General features: G+C 37.1%; 1 protein-coding gene across 1 annotated transcript in view; it reads right to left on the bottom strand.

Annotated features, from left to right (window-relative positions):
* Positions 1–18,451, bottom strand: part of LOC134531463 (voltage-dependent calcium channel type A subunit alpha-1) — a 362,182-nt gene that overhangs the window by 91,092 nt on the left and 252,639 nt on the right. Inside the window, exon 25 of the mRNA XM_063367179.1 lies at positions 10,116–10,226. Within this exon, the coding sequence (XP_063223249.1) occupies positions 10,116–10,226 (111 nt within the window). The remainder of the gene's footprint in view (positions 1–10,115; positions 10,227–18,451) is intronic.

Consider the following 18,451-nt stretch of genomic DNA (forward strand, 5'->3'; position numbering starts at 1 on the left):
ACTAAAGAGTAGCTCAAACAGTTATAGATAAGTGGATGTGCGAGTACTGCTTTCTTGTTTTCTCTCTTGCAGTGCCACCTATGTTGAAAGAAGGGCTCTTTCCCCAATTAGCAGAGGGTGAACCTGTAAACTTTATTTGGCAACAGGATGTAGCCCCTCCCCATTGGAATCTCTTTGTTCGTGAATGGTTGAACGTCCAAGTCCCTAACGTTGGATTGGTCGTAATGTCGAGACGACAGAGCTCCTTTTCGCTGGCCTCCACGTTCACCTGACATAACGCCATGCAATTTTTTTTTCTTTTGGGGCTTTATAAAAGATCGTGTCTACGTTCCGCCGCTACCTAATGATTTGCCAGAGTTGAGACACATAATTGAAGAGGCTATTGCTTCCATTACTACGGACGTGTGAACCAAAGTGTGGGAATAATCGGACTATAGGTTGGATGTGTGCCATATAACTAAAGGTTCACATATTGAACATTTGTAAGAAAAACTAGGTTAGTTTACCTTGGATTTGATGTATGATTTGTTGTAAATACGTAGTCTAAATTAAACTGTTATTATATACTATTGAATATGAGGCATTCTTTTATTGACGTTGTGTATAATATCTTGTATGTAATTGCAATTAATATCTCTATTTATTCTCAAACATAAGAAATAATTTAGAGACATGTCCCGTATTTCAGATATGTAGGGGAAAGGTAAGGAGCTGCAGACAAAAGGTGGCCCTAGACACACTCTGTCAGCGCTGTCCACTTGTCACCTGAACTCCCTCCGTTTCCAGGAGTACGCTGACTTCCGGCTAACAGTACGAGAGGTTCTGGGTTCGAGTCCCGATGAGGCATGGGTGTGAATTTGCAACAAGATATTTGATTTCTAAATCATGGTAAATATTTTAGATTAAGGATCTAAGTCAGTGGTTGTTGGTGTAAGTATTGTGTTCGTTTCGTCTTTTCGTTTTGTTGTGTTTTTGTCTTGTTTCAACTGTTGTGCTGAATTATTTTGGGTTAAATATTTTTGTGTTGTCATCATTTGTGGGGGTTTTTATCGTTCTATTCTGTTTTGGAAAACTATTGTGTTTGTTTCGTCTTTTCGTTTTGTCGTGTTTTTGTTTCGTTTCAACCGTTGTGCTGAATTTTTTGGGTTCAATATTTCTGTGTCGACATCATTTGTGGGTTTTTTTTTCCTTCGTTCTCTTAGTACATTTTTCTTTGTTTTTCTTTGTTTGTTGACTATATTCGTGTTACGGAATATTTTGCGGTGTTTATATCCTTGTTGACAACAGCAATTTTTTGCTTAATTTTGTGTTTGTCTTTTTGTATTATTTATTTATTTATTTTTCATTTTTTAGTTTTTTAGTTTTTCTTCAACAGAAAAAGTTCTTAGAAATGGCGTATGTCCAAAAACTTACATAGAGTCAAGTTATAATAATAAAAAATAAAAAATTATCGCTGTGTGTTAAGTTATATTCATTGAAGTATGTGGACGTTGTATGTTAGTTTAACTAATATTATAAATACAAGAATTTTTAGGATGAATTTAATATCTGGAAGCAACTCGCAGTACTGGTTGTCGGTAAGTGTACTTGCTAATTGGATAACGTGACTGATGTCCTGTTTACAATTTTTTTTTTAAACATATCATGCAGGGATGTGTACACTGGCAACTAATATTTTATTATGTTTATTTGATTGAGATAGTGCAACGTAGGTAACCACTGACACATCACTAAACATTAAAAAATAATGACCCTAAGTCTAGAAACTGAAAGTATTTATTATTATAATGGGATCGTATTTTACAGCTTACAGTTAAGCCAAAATTCGAAGGAAGATCCACCCATAGTGGTTTGTGGAGTGAAGTCACCATGAAAATAGCTGTGGACCACATGTATTGAGAGATAAAAAGAGCGCAAGAGTTGCAGGAGAGCATTTTAATATTCCAAACAGTTCTATTTTCTGATAAAAAAAAAAGGATTCGAATGTAAACTCAAGCCATAGCATAGATGACAGACTGTTGATAGAAGAACCTGATGGAGCTATTGTCGCAGATCAGCTCAATGGTTGGATGAGTCCTGAATCATTTATAATATGGTAAAAACATTTTAAGTATACTCTGCCTACATCACAGAACCCTGTCTTACTCTTTTCAGACGGGTAGTCAGTTCCTAGCCACAAAGACCTTACTGCGATATTTTATGCTTGAAAAACAACGTCCACATGACAAGCACTCCTCCACACACTGCACATAGACTTCAGCCAATGGACAGAAGGTTTATGAATCCATACAAAAATGCTCAGGCTGAATGCGAAAAAATGCTGGTCTCATAATCACAGAAAATGAAATTGTGGAAGTGGTTTCAAGTGCATGTAGAAAGTTTTGACTTTCTTTGAACCCTAGTATTTTTTTTTCTAAACCTAGATGTTGTTTCATTACTTCTAACAGAAATTTCCCGAAGCTACTAGGTTTGATACACATAAGGTTGCAAATACAACAGCTGCATGCAATGTTTCTGCTGATACTGCAACTGCAACAACATTGTTGCAGTTGCAACTGTCCTCAGGTAACAGAACCAAAAATGCCAATGCCCGAAACTTCCACAGATCGTGTGATATTACTCAAAATAAAAAATTCTCATATTCAACGAGATTACCAACCCTCAAAATCAAAGCATGTGGAAATGGTTTTGAAAACGTCACTCTTTCCAGAAGCAAGCAACAGGAGAAGAACATCACGAACAAGAAAAGATCGGCAAAGTGAAATATCCTCCTTCAAGCCCCTGTAAGGAAGCGTTGGTGATGACACGACAGAGCCAAAGTTCTGCTACGAAGAAAATCTCGTAAAAGGTTACTGAACGTGAGGGAGTCTGAGTGGAAGTAGTGCTAGAAACAAGTGACATGACGAAAATCTTCATCAACAAATTTAATAATGTGCGTAATCTGCTGTGAATCATTTTGAATTGAAGAAAACTGGATTCAGTGGTAGAGGTGTAAGGGCTGGACATGTGAGGAATGTACTGGAGTTGAACCAGATGACTGTAACTTGTTCTTGATGAAGAAATAACGTGCCGAGGGCCGCCCGACATATATCGTTACAGTGTAAAAAAACTGAGCATCCTTTTAATAAAAACTAACGAACATTGGGACATTGTATGCTCTTTAATTGGAAACATGTGCATATGTAATGTTTGAAGACAATGTTTAACCAATAATTTGGCTAAATATATTTAGTACATTTTGATATGTATGCAATAATGCTTATGTGTCCGCAGCAACCCACCTTTCCTCTATTTTAGTTGAGGTGTTACATAATAACTGTAGACAATAGTGAATAAAATATTTGTTGAGAAGCTTTGTATGAATAATTTATGACCCCAGAGCCAATGATACTGGTGTGAACTGTTTTCTCGAATTTGAATGCGGTGCATTGAAAGATTTTGGCTGACAATTTTTTTTATTTCATTTACTATACAATTACAACAAATTTATTTTGGGCAATTTTCCAGTGTGTTGGTATAACTCATCACAAAATAAGTGTATCATGTTCATAAGAAGTTTACTTCAGTGAAATTAAGACCAGCCTGCAGCTCATAACTTTGGCTGTAACAATCATTCTGCCGTCAAATAGGTTTACTAAGCGCATCATCATAACCATACTTAATATTTGCAGCTATTCAAAAGACATACAAATATTCTGAGAATAAATAAAGAGAAAATATATTTCAGCAAACACTTAATAATTCTAATGCTTTTTAGTTGCAAAAGTGCGTAAATTCATGTGATTCAAAATGGAAAGGTAACTTATGTAAAATACTTGTCACAGTTTTTTAACAGAGCAAAGCAAGAATGTATCAATTTTCGGACAAGAACATACCATTGAATCAGAGAAGGGGAACTGTTAGTGACCTGGCAGTGATGAATTCAGGATCTTTTCAGAAAAAAAAAAAATGTTTAAGATTGTGATGCTGGTACCAAAGGTGTTAAAGATGTCCAATCACTAAGTGCAAGAAATGTCACCAGGAAGGAAAACCATATTATTGGTTCTGGAGCACATAGTCAGTCTAGTCTTCGTTGAGAATCTATAGGTAAACATCTATTTTATGAATTTTATTAGGATTGGCCAAATCCTCAATTTCAATTATTTGAATTACTATAATTTAAGATCTCTTGAAAATTTACGCTTTAGTACGGTTTACTTCCGTATGAGTTGGTTTCAAATAATAATATACATATGTACGTGAACTATTGCTAGGGACCAGATTATATGGTAAATTGTGATAAAACCGTAAAGCATGACAAAGCACAGCATAGCACCAAAATACAAGTTAATACACTATACTATACAGCACCAAAATACAAGTTGTATCATGGATTTAAGTAGGATTTAACCAAAACTTAATTCAAAAGATAAAAAGAAAAATCTTTTGATTTTTGAAATTCGAGGAACGTTATTTCCGTACAAAAAATTGGAACCAAAGGTCAGGGATCAGAAAATTACATTAAATTACTTGTAGTTCTCTTATTGAATCACTTTTAAACCAAAAATTCTTGCTACTTTATTTTTATTTTTCTATAATGTATCTGTTTTAGACCAACTTATTACAAATTATTTTATCGTAAAAATGCAGAATACAAATTTTACCACTATTTTGGCGGGTGAGTAGTAAAAAACAGCTTTTATAAAAATAAAAACAATAATACCGAAATACTCTGTTTAAAAATTAAAATTGGATTATAAATGAAAACATAAAATCTTGTCTCTAACTATTGCTTGAAAGTAGCATATCTTTTCAGGATTTTAGAAATTCTCTTCTTTCATTTGTTTGATTATTGAAAACAACACGCTGAATGGAAAAAACCCCAATGAACATTTGATTCAGCGAACAATTTGGGATGAGATGGACTTAGAAGTGGCCAATCTTGAACGAGCGCACAGCTTCACCGTCTGCGACAAGGAACCGGAAATGGCATACCTACTGCAACAAGGACAGCTAGCGCAGTGTGATTGGGGAGATTATCTTAATTTCAAATGAGCTTCACCTCATAGTTGACAGTGAGATTGTTGAGGTAAAATAGGAAAACACGACACATTTCACGGGCACGGAGGAAAGAAACTGGCCGGCCCATGGCACTGTAACATCCCACCATTCACCTGAGGGGAGTTCTGAAAAAACATAAAAGAAAAGAAAAAAACTAGGACTTGGGTCCTACAGGATGTGAGTGCGGTGCGTCGCCACTACACCAGGCACTGACCGAAATGCTGATGGCAGGAGAGAACAACACCCAACGATAAATCACAGGCCATGCCGTCTGGGAGCTTCTGTTTGTTCGCCTGAGATCAGAAAAATCTAAAGTCCCTCTCATCCAAAAACGGACAGACAGTTTTAAACACCATTTTCAAGTCCCCCCCCCCCTTTTTTTTTTTTACTAAGTTTGGTGTTAAGCCAAACTAAGTGTAAGGAAAAAAAGGAATTTCTGAAAAGAAAAAAAAAAAGAAAAAAAAAAACTGAATTATAGTATTGCATATCTTGTGGGCCATTCTCCTACCAAGGAATTTGGGGCACTCTCTCAGGCAAACCTAAATTTAGACTTCAGCTCTTGGGAAGTGTGATGGACGTTCCAGACAAACAACCAGTGAAACTGTTCACGACAATTAATTTCCTCTCACCAAGCCCATTCTCAATAAGCTGGAACCAAAAAATTGATACAAAGAATCAATTATTCTGCATTAAAAAAAGATCAGTTATCAAAAATAGTTTTACCTATCCACTTTAAACAATACCAAATTGGTTGAAAGTTTTTTCGACATAAGTTTATGTTAGAGTCTACATTTAACAGTTCTGCAGAGCCACTCCTGCACCAATAGTTTCGAAAATGTTTTTGGCCGATAGTCCTAAATGAAAATTTTCACCGACCCAGGGATCCAAAACAACCCGACACGGATATTTGTGCCCAGTTAAATATTGCTTTAACATTTAAGTAACAGAAATTGAATCTTAGGACATTCCTGTTGCTAGCGTTTGTCTTAGTGAGGTTTTAGCACGTTACAGATACGTGCCGTTGGCATGTTTACTCCAGGTTGAACTTGTTCTCGAAGACAGATTAATTACAGATTCAATGGGCTACTTGTTTTCCCGTAATTTCGAAACATCCCAGTACTTGTACCTTCCCTCTCTAGAGTCAATCCGGGCCGTGAACCTTAGCGTGTGGACCGACGGGCTGGATCCGTGGAATGGCCGAGATCAGTTCTGACGAGATCTCCTAGAATTCATCACTGCCCCGAACCCGACAGTTCCCCGACCCCGTCCCAGCGAGCAGTGCGGTAACGAGGAAGCAGAGAGTCGACGCTTCACCTTGCATCCGAACGCGATCAGTTTCAGCTGGCATTCGATAAAGAAGCACAGCGTGAACAGCAAGTTCATGATATGGAGGATATCGAGGAGCAGAGGCGGGGCTTCGTCGAACTACGACAGAACAGAGAAACCCAGAGGAAAGGACGGTCGGATCGCCACGCCCCGGTTCGGCAGGAGGCTGGCGCCCCTGTGGGTCGACCACAAAAATGTCTCAGTCTCACGGACCACGCAGCTGTGCCAGAATTCAAAAAATAAATTATAACTTCCACTTATGCGGATACTTCACTCCCAGAAAACTCTTAGAAAGCTATTTACTTAATTCACTTACCAGATAAACTGTGTAAATTTTACAAACCAAACGGTTACAAAACAATGGCTTGTTAAACTAATGGAAATTATTTCATCTTTCGTAAGCCATCAAGAAATATCCTCAAACAGAGCAGCCTGTTATTTCTCCAGAATGAGTAGTGAGGGGAGAACTAATAACGTAATAACATGATTCTGTGAGCACATAAACACATGCCAATAAGAATACTCAAAATGATGATTTTACAAATTTCCAAAGCTGAAAGACATTCAATCGCTTTTGCTGCAACCAGCTTTTTGGTGCTTATTTAGCTCCTAAAATTTTTTAATATCTTATGTTATATTTAACTTGTACCTACATGTACTATTTTTAACCATTATCATATATTTATTGCGGTATGAATATTACTATTATTTTATAATGATAGAAATATTATAATTAATTAAACAGATGTTTTAAAGTGGTCAAAATATATAGTTCCCAAAAGTAAAAAAAGTGCAAATTTTGAATGAAGAGTAGCCTTGCTGCATTACAATGAATGTTCATACACATGCATGTGGTTTCTGATAAGTGTGTGTAGTGTCTGCTAAGATGAAGATTGAATGAGACATTTTTGGGTTCCCAACCGCAAGGTGACGTTACGCACCAGCCTTACAGAGTGTATTTCAACATACCAGTCTCAAGAGGCGTTGCTTTCGTCAAAACGTAGTAGTTCAAGAGGCCTTTGTTTACCAGAGCAGTGTTTTGCCCAGCCTGACTGAAGGAATGCATTAATACAGACACTGAAAAAATATGATTGAATAAGTAAATAAATGCATGAGCGACTAATTTGTGCAAACATTAAACTTAAGATGTGAACAATAAAAAAAATGTACAAAAGTGTTTTCTCGATGCATTTTTATGACTATACATACGTAAACAAAGTCCTCTTGAGCTAGCAGTCTCACTACACACTACACAACAGGCAAGCAATAGTCATGAAACTTGTGATGTAAGAATCACGCTAACACCCACTGTCCACCAATAGCAAACGCAGCCAGAAGGTAACTACCAGCGACCTATACAAGACACTGAAAATGATTTCACACAGGACAGCACAAAACTCACGATAACTAGAAAAAAATATATAGATGTCACATTCCATTAAAAATAACCATTACTAACTAATAATGGTCACATAGCTTCACTACAAAAAAATTAGCACCAAATTAAATACACTACTAAAAATGAACAGGATTTTCAGTACAAAAAAATTTGACTGAACGTACACACACTACAGCAATTCATCCTGGAAAAAAGAAATGTTTTTTAATTCCAAGCTGAACATTTCATTTGTGCACATAAACTAATGTGTCATTTTATTGCTGTCCAAAATTAATGACACTTACAATTGAATTTTAGAAATAAATTTTTCTAACTGTAATGGTTTAGCAGCTTGTCATTTTTTATCTTTTCAATATCTGCGCTCTTGGACATTTTTCGGACACAAATTTGAACAAAACCTCTGCCTGGCACACGTGGTATTTGCTATGGTCATGGATACCGAGCGTTCTCCGTTGTTCTCAACACGCAAGGCTTCAGACAGCTCGTTTCTGTGTGCATCAGCTCGTGAAGTGACATTATGCGCGGTGCCCACACGCATCTATCGCATGCCGCAGTGATGACAAATTTGTGATAGGTAGATCAAAAGTTACTTACCAGAGATGGTGACGTTTTCACATCAGTAATGATTCATTCACTTATGCTGTCATGTTAAAGTTGTAAAATTAGAAATGTGAGATGCGTGAGTTGAAACTGTGTGCTATGGTGATTGGTGACCGTCGAAGCGAACGCGAGACAGGACGTGGGACAACGCACAGCGCTGACGCCCTCCGAGGCGGACACGGGCGCGCGCAAGCGACACGGGTGAGCATGCATAAGCGTGTGCTGGTGCCGGACAATCATGCTCGGGCGTGCAGGCGTGCAGGCGTGCTGGCGAGCGGGCGTGCCGCGACACAACACTGTACACACGTCGCCGACGACTGGGGCAAGGAGGAGGTCTGGGTGGGTTTCGAAACAAAGTCCCCGAGGGAAGGAAAAACATACTTTCCCAGATCCAGTTTTTCTCGGCATCACACACTGCATCGTCGAAACAAAGTTTCATTTTCAACATTAAAGTTCCATTTCTGTCGGTGGGCATGTCACAAATATAAAATATAGAAAATAAATATCTATTGGGCATGATAAAAATAATATTGGTTGTCCAAAATTAGTAATGACTAAGTAACAGTTTATAATAATCCCAAATATCTGTAATATTAATGACTAATTTTTTTTTTTACACAACAAAAGTTAAATATTCTTATCAACTGTTGTCATAAACAGAAAAATGTAATTTTATCCAAAAATAATGGATATATGTAATTTTAATTAAGTGGAAAAAAAAACCTTTATAGCATAAGCTGACTGCTAAAATCACAATTTTGGTGTTAGGATTGGAACCATCCTAACTATCTCTAGCCTAAAGTTTGTGAAAACAAATGTGATTTGACGAACGACATGAAACCAAATGGTTAAAGTTTGGCTATATTCTGCACACATTTGTTGGCAAATTTTCTTAAAAATCAAAGCTATGTTTTAAGAAACATTGTGGAAGTCTTATGAAACACATCATCGACTCACAACGATGGAGTATTCACTGCAGCAAAAATTATTTGTCCCTGTATTCACTTAGTGCCATTAACATTGCTGAGACAGAGTTCGAGGCGAAACATCTCCGTGAGAGCGCGCGTGGACCACCCAGCCCAATGATACTTATCACATGAACTGTATTACCTCACTGTGGTCACAGTCACAAACAAGTCAACAATGAAATAAATCTAATCCCTTCATGTATCTAAGATATCAGACTTATCTGTTTTTAAATCCACCAACCATTAAGTTTGCAAATTTTAAAGGAATAATTTGTGGGGAAAAAATAATCATTGTTATTCTTAAAAAAAAAAAAAAAAAACATAACTTGTAAGTGAAATTTTGAACTTACAGTAAATTAAAAAATGTATTTTACATGAAGTAGCTTGGCTTCTGGGTTGTAGCTGTGTCCATGGCAAATAATTCACCAACTTTTCGGTCGACATTGCAGTCGCCATCATCAGGGAGCAGTTACCTGATGATGCTCCCTGATGATGGCGACTGCAATGTCGACCGAAACGTCTGGTGAATTATTCGCCAAGGACACGGCTACAACCCAGAAGCCAAGCTACTTCAGACAAAGGCCGTGAAAGCCTGCGAACATTAGGTATTTTACATGTTTCAGGGATGAAACAAAACCATTGTAGAAAGGAAAAACTGAATTACTATAATGTTCATACACAGACCAGAGAGAGAGAGAGAGAGAGAGAGAGAGAGAGAGAGAGAGAGAGAGCTCTGCGAACAAGCACTGCCAATGGCACGTCGCGCGGTGTCACCATCTTACCCGCACTCCGAAAGCCACGATCTTCATGACACACTCGACCATAAACATGCTGGTGAATCCGATGTTCATGTAGCCAAGCGTGTTCTTGTACAAATTGCTTTGCTTGTCGTACTAGAACAAATGGTTTGAGAACAGAAAAGAGAAAGGGGGACGGGAAAGAGTCCATTAAGGTGGAAGGAAGAGAGAGAAAAAAAAAAACACAAGTTAACACAAGGAAGAGTGAAGACAGCTCAAGAGACACAACAAGCTCTCAGATAACTGCCAAAGTAAAAAAAAAAGCCGGCTGTCCGTACACCAAGGGTAGCCAACCTGTGGCCCAGCGACCATTCCAGGCTTGCCACTATAGTGGGAACAAATGGCGTTGACAAACGTTTAGTGAAAACAAACACACAAACAGTAAATAAATAGTGACCAAACAATAAATGTAACACATAAAAAGCATGCAAAATATAAGTCTTAAAACCTGCCTTTTTTTAAAATACTGTAACAGGACCGACCACATGACTTTCAAATTCATTACTGATCGCCCCGTCGGATGTAAAGGTTGGCAACCCCTGCTTACGACCGCTCTAGGAACAGAACGGGGCAACAAAGTGTCCCTCGGTACACGAAGAGTGTGGGTGAGCTAGTGTTCAGTCCGTCAGATACACATCACTATAAAGACTGGGTATGTATTGTCAGTTGGACCATTGGATGCTGTCTCGTAAAAGATACATTTCTGGTGTGAGTGATACAGTAATGAATGGAAAGACCTCCTGATTTTCGTGAACTATAAGCTGCTTGAGTCTTAGCTTATTGTCTGTCGAATATGAACCACATTTATCTACCATTGCACAAAACCCTAACGAGTTTAGCCTCCTTGCGGGAGTGTGGGGCTTTAGCTATCGAAAAAAAGTGCTTGCTAGAGTTTCAAGCATGGTATGTTGCTTTTAAAGTTAATAACAACATGGGTGAAAGCTATTATATCGTTCACAGCTTAATGAGTTTGCTATTTCTGGCAAAATCTTTTTCCCACATTGCATACAACTTCTCAGGAATTACATCTCAAAATATTCAGTTTGCAAGAAACTATGACCTTTCAAAATTTGAGTGTATTTAGTAGCTTCTGGTGCAGCTATAAAAATTTTGCATTACAAAATTTTTACTTACACAAAACTTATTTCTAATAAAATTATATTGAATAAACTTATGGTTTAAAAAAAAATACTTGTAGTGTTGACTGAACTAAAAATTAAAAAAAAAATTAAATTTAAAATTAAATTTTTTGTCCAATAGCCCAATAATGCACAGCAACTCTGTATAACTAAAAGCATGGGGTGCTTGCTCTCTTCTTTCATTTTCGTAATGACTGTATCCTGAAATTAGTACGAAAATTTACGACAAACGATATCCAGCAACCCATTACTAATTTTAAGTTCATTGTTTTTTAGTTTTTTAAAATATACTTTTATTTTTTACTTGTTAGTTCATATTGAATTAAATTTTTTTTATAAATTCCTCAAAATGCACCACAAGATCAATTTCAAAAGTCCCGAAAATTTTGGGTATGATGGTGCCTGAAGACCTCGGAAGCACGCCAAAATAAAATTACTTCAATTTTCCTTACTTTAAAAAAAATTGGAGTCAAATGACCTACCCTTAAGGTAGAGGGGGGAAGCTATCGTAACCCAGGAAAATTTTACACCATGTCCCGGCCTCTTGGATCAAAAACATTCCATATCGAAAGATAATTGATTTTTGAAATTTTTAAATATTGGGGATTGACTTTGGGGGGGGGGAGGAGGGGGCAGTCGAACCCCGGGCAGATTTCCCACCACACCCTGGCCTCATGGATACACTAAAAGCATGGTTATTGCACATAGCACGAAAGTAATGGTTTTTGCCCCTATGACCCTCCCCCCCTATCAACAGATTATAGTCATGAAATTATTGTATTTTCATCAGAATTGTATGTACTCGCAAAGTTTCAAATCGATACAAAAATTATAAGTAGGTAGAAATCAACTTTTAAGATTTGATTACATAGTTTGTTACAAGTGAAGCTAATGAAAGCATGTCAAAAATTAGAGCTTATGGAAGATCATTTTAACTTGTTGTTTTGCCATCACACATTTCTTTTAATGAGATACGCTTTGGTGTGCTGAATATCAGATATGGAAGTCTTGCAGTACGCAGTGATTTTAAAAACAGCATTAAAATGTTTGAATTATTTTTTTTCAAGAAAATACCCAACTTACTTCGAAAACAAAGAATAGATTTTGACTGACTCACACAGGCTTCACCCACAGTCTGCACGTACACGCACGCTACACTTATCTTTCACTGGATGGAAAGGAAAAAATGACTCACAATTTTGACAGATGTCATTCATGCTGTAGCTCAATACTGATACATTCACTTTGACTTCAGTTCCGAACACTGGCGTTTAGTAAGCAAATAATACTAATGCTGGAATGCCGTGTGGTTTCAAGATACATTCTCTGGATGCCAAGTTGACGTTTTGGTGGCCCCGCATTGCAGTTAAACCTAAAAAGTTTCATTTTTTCAATAAATTAAATTCTCCTTATTTGTACGACCCAAAAACGTTAAAAATGTAACTTTGGCAGCTAATTATGCAAAAGTACGTGAAAGTTGAACAATTGAAAAAGTCTACAAGTTTATCTGTAATTACTGTAAATATAAAATCTTGACCTGAAATGGGAGGTACCTCCTTAAGGCAAGATGACATTTACATTTTCCTGTTATGGTACAAATTTCTATTCTGATACCCAAATGTTTTAAGTTAAAAATTTTCATGGAAAGCCCTTCAGTAATGTCTTAGATTAATAACAAGATTTTAAGAACCAGCCGCGTGGAAATCTATTTTTTTATAGTTATGTTGAAGGGCTTGAATCTAATGTTTGTGACATATAAAATATCTTGTAAATGGTAATGTACTTAGTTCAAGGCATTCTAAATACACTCAAATGTTTCCCGAAAATAAATAAAAACCTGCATTTCAAATACTCAGCATTACGACTAAGGCTCTTAAAAACGTCTCTAGAAATGGAATAACCCAAATGGCGGCTCCTGTAAAGGTTTAACTTTGCTTGATGTAAGTTGTAATAAGAATAAATACAGAAGCATGTAAGTTGTAATAATAACTATCACAGTATCACTGCATTAATATTTTATTTTTATGCATACATTAATTTTGAGGTTTGGTCAATAAAAATAATAAAGGATGACTTGAATCAATGTTGAAGTTTATAAAAGCAAGAAAATATAAATGATAAAAAAAATTTTGGTAACTAGTTTATAACTAACTTCTGTCAAAATTGTTGCACATTATCCATTCACATCCTGTGTAGCACAAACAATTACAGCTGTCTCACCTCTGACAAAATACAAAATACGCATGGTTTTTACATGGACGTACTTTGTTTTGGATTAAATTAAAACATTTCTAAAAAATACATTTAAAGCATAGCACCCTATAAAATTTAATTATGTAAACAAAGACCAAGGACATAGCAAGCAGAAAAAAAAAAATACATTTTTACTCACTGATAAATCCACACAAATTATAATTTAGAGGTTTTATTTTATCTGCTTATCTCCAAAGTGTTGAAAGCCTTCTTTTAATTAAACAGCCTAACATAAAAAAAATAATTAAAAAATACAGTGCAAAAACTTTACTTGTGCAAACAAAATTTTAACCTGCTATAACTCTCTGAAGAAAAAAAAAAGTACAAATTCAGAGACAGACACCTCAAGTGTTAAAAATAACATGAATTATCCTAGAAAAAGCACACAATACCACCAGCGCAAAAACCAAGAAACAAGTAAGTTTTAGTACACACACTCACGAAACAAGAATACTCTTGAATCATCAGCTCATTCCAACACAACCTCGAAATACTTTGTTCCAGTCAGAAGAAAAAAAATTATCATCATGCATAAAACATGTCTGGTTCCTCAGCAGCCCACTGCAAGCAAGGCTTTTTGGATATCGGAGATTATTTCGACAACCTAGTACAAATTTTTCTTCACATAAGATTATCGATAGGAAAAGCTACCGGCGGAGAAGTGTGGTTTTAGGGCAAAATACAAATATATCTAGCAATAAGAGCAGTTGAGAAAAATTATTCTACGAGGAAAAATACACTAATTAAACAAAAGTATGAGTAGTAAATAGCTGTTCCATATTTAGAAAGAGGTTAAGATTTGGAATGTAAAATATGACATCATTGTACAATAGTTCAACATTAAACCAGTGTTTTTTTTTTTGGGATATAATTCATCAAAAGCTAATCGGCATTGAAATTTCTTAACTGGAACAGGAGACATAAATGATTGAAAAGTAGACTTATTGCAAACGTAATTCGGTGACCAGAATAGCAACTCAAAGATCTGCAACGTCTTAAGGCTTGGTTACTACAGGTAAAACGATTGACTTGCGGATATTTTTTTTTTGCGAGGGGACGTTAATGCACCGTGGATCACAACAGAAACATGCAAAGCAAAAGGTTTTAATTTACAGTTGAACTTACCTAGCACCTGTACTTTACGAGGCAACCAGTTGTAAATAAAATGGAAATTATAGCTAGCACTGACTAAATTTTGCCATTTTAAAAAATACTAAATAGGCAACCTATTTCCAAGTGTCACCACATTCATGAGAGCTACTTTTATCTGGAAAACAAAGTAGTTGATTGCTGAACAAAGACACTACATAAATTCTCAATGATATTCTTTAAAAACTTGGGCCATGAATAACAACTAATTTCTCATGAAGGTAACATATCACTCAAATTATTCTGCCTGCCCTTGTGTACAGACATACAGCAACAATACCTTCAATTTTTCCGAATTTTGTACTAAAGAAATAAACATGTATTATGAATATAAATAAAATGTTAGGAAGTATTAATAAATGGGACTCAGAGCAACTTCACTTCAGTACATAAAGTTTGGTTTGGAATATTTTGAATACTGCATCATATTAAATAAAAAAAAATAAAAAAATAAAAAAAATAAATTTAAGTCAAACAATTCTGATATGCTAGAATAGACTTTAATACGTATTACCATACACAACATTATACCAATAATGAAACAGTTTCAAACTGTACTTTATCTCTAAAAAGTTGCATTTGGGACAGTTACCTTGATAGTAAAAATGGTTAGCTTTTGTTATTTTTAATCCTTTAACCACCTAACATTTTACTGAGAAAGCCAATTTCATATCACATATTTACTGAAAAACCATGATTTAAAGGATCTCTCTTGACTGACCCCAGTGGGGAAAACTATCATCCTAATACAGAGCATCTGTAATGCAAGGATTCAGAGCGACATGAGCAGGTTGAGAAAATGAGTGAAGTGAGTTTTTCAATAATGACACTACCAACTGTCACGTCGAAGAAAAAAAACAGTGAGCTTCAAACAAAATTTAAGCTAGTTTTTTTTTCATACATGAGGACCGAAAATAAACTGCAAAGTGCTTTGGCTGAGCTGGATTTTTTTGTAAAAGTGGCTGTCAAACTGTGGTAACTTTGGTTAGTTTGATCTGGAGGTTGTTCCGGGGACCCGGGGGAGACGACGGGGCGAGGAGCGGGGAGCGAGCATGCTGGTTGCGACCACGGGGAGGAAGCCACAGACACGGAGCACGGACGGCTCTCCGACACTAGCGGGGGTGGGGGTGGAAGTGCGAGAGAGTGCTGGGGGAGGGTATACTGGGCACATCCATGAGCACACCGACACTAAAGACACATCATGCAATCCCTCCTCCCCCGTCGCACGACTGCAGGGTGTCTAGCACAGAGGGGGACGCACCACAACGCCGAAATGCCAAATTTACCACAACGCCGACAGCTAGAAAACTGCTTTGTACCACAACGCCGAAATACACTAACGCCGAAAAATGTCATTGCAGGACTGCCACAAAGGTTAGGTTAGGTTAGACTAGGTTAGGTTAGACTAGGTTAGGTTAGACTAGGCTAGGATAGGCTAGGTTAAGTTAGGTTATATTACGCTAGGTTAGGTTAGGTTAGGTAAGGTTAGGTTTGATTATGGTATTTCAGCGTTAAGGTACATTTAAGAAACACACACAAATTCATTCAGTTGTTATTTCGGCATTGCGGTACACAGCAGTTTTCTAGCTGTCGGCGTTGTGGTCAATTTTGATATTCGGCGTTATGGTATTTTGGCGTTGTGGTCAAATTTTACATTCGGCGTTATGGTATTTCGGCGTTATGGTATTTCGGCGTTGTGGTAACGACCCGCACGTAGGGTCAGGCTTCGGGCAGGACATCATCCGGTGAAACACTTGACACACAGACTGGGAACACTGTCCTCAACGCACGACCTCCAGACCTGCAAACATTCCCGCGGCGACGAGCAGTATACACACGCAGTTCTACAAGGCGCTGGAGGTCTCGGGTGGGGGAATACCGTCACAGCAACACGTCACCAACACCTCACACTTAGCCAGTGCTCAAACAATTAAATTGACAACATACATCCAAATACAAGAAACAACTTAAGCACAGCACAACTATGCCAAAAAATGATAAAATGCCAAGGATTACTTGATTATTTTTGAGACTTTAAGGAATGCAAACAAATAAATTAACAAGTCGATTTTGTCCACATTTTGGTCTTCCAAGAAAGTCACTGAAGAGCAGCATGTATTCTGTAGTAAAAATTACTCACCAAGCAAACATTATTAAAAGTAAAACTTTCAATATAAATGAATGTAAAAATTACAGATCGTATCTTCCTGTGTACATTCAATAACATTGTGAAATTAAAATCAATTTGTACATCTGATGTTATTTATGACTCAATTTAGTCATAAACATTGAAGCAATGTCAGATTAAGCTATGATGTGGAATGGAAACCGGACTGTCTCTGGGAACTTGGTGTAGAGTTTAAATGCTCTCTGCCACATGGCAACCATATCACAGTGGTGACAGTATGCAACTGCAGGAAAATAACACACGTGACTGGAGATTTCAGTGAATGAATAATCTGTACTTACCTGGTAACAATACAACCTCCCATTAATTACTACATCCCAAAGCATAAAATATATAATTTTGCTTTATAAATATGACCGCCATTTGTTACCAGTCACCTAGTAATTTTCTTCCAAGGTTGGTAGCATGATTTAAAAATTTTTTATGACTTTGTTTTATTAAGGTGCTTATGTAAAATTTTATTAGCTCTGATTTTAATTCTGTTCATTTTAATAGAGACAGGTTGAAATTTTTTATTCTTAAAATAATATTCTGAGCTGTTGTTTGCGTTTCCTACTTCGCTTGCCACCACAATTGCCAAATTTCTTTCTTCGGTTGTTTTTGGAACGAGTCGTGAGCTAGGTGGAAGACGATCGGCGGTGTGCAGCGAGAAGGACTTTCTGGACTTTTCAGGCCTCAGGTCGGCCCAACGTGACGTGACACTTTAAACCCCCCTCCCCTCCCAGTCAGTTCCAGAAAGATTGCCAAGAGTATAAAAGCAGCGACGCCGGCCTCCGCGAGAGTTCGGAGCGAAGAGCGAAGAGCGGAACAGCGGAGAGTGTCTCCCCCTCGGGGAGTGATACTGGCGACACCCGTGCGATCAGCGAGAGGTGAAGAGGGCAAGTGGCCCTTGCTGAGCGAACCGGACCAATCGGGAGGCGATACCTGCGAGTGAAGGCCCGGCAGTCAGTCGGGTGCGGCGAGCGATAGTCGAGGACTGCACTGCGGCGCGGTGCGGGTGAGTGTGCGAAGGAAGCGGACAGAGGCGGACAGCAGAGCGAGCCACTGTCGAGCCACGCTCCAGTGGCAAGTGTTAATGTTTCAATGACCAGCGTAAGACTGATTGTTGTGGACAGAGATCTTGAGTGCATTAATAAAATTTATGTTGTAGACATTAGTAATAAATAAAACTGAACCAATTAATTTGCTTATACCTTACGAAATTAGTTTTCTTCCCACATTATACTCTTAAAAATATATTTAAAATCGTCTCATTAAAAATTGTAGTATTTTGCTTCGTTGATTTCATAATCATTAGAATAAATTTTAAGGAGTAGCTTTTAACATAATTTGACTATGTATTTGATTGAAAATAAACATTCTTGTTTGATACAATTTAAAATCAAATGTATCTTGATGTTCATTCTAGGATGTTAAAAAAATATCAGCTGTTTGAAAGCCGTTTCAGCCTAAAAAAATTACAAAAGGCTTTACAAGCTCAATTTTCACATAATTATTTTGATATATACTAAACAAATTTTTCTATATCCCCAATAGGGACGTGTGGATTCACATTAAAGCTGATTTTGAATGGAAGTGCCAATCTAGATATT

Source organism: Bacillus rossius, chromosome 1, assembly GCF_032445375.1.
Source record: "Bacillus rossius redtenbacheri isolate Brsri chromosome 1, Brsri_v3, whole genome shotgun sequence".
NCBI lineage: Eukaryota > Metazoa > Arthropoda > Insecta > Phasmatodea > Bacillidae > Bacillus > Bacillus rossius.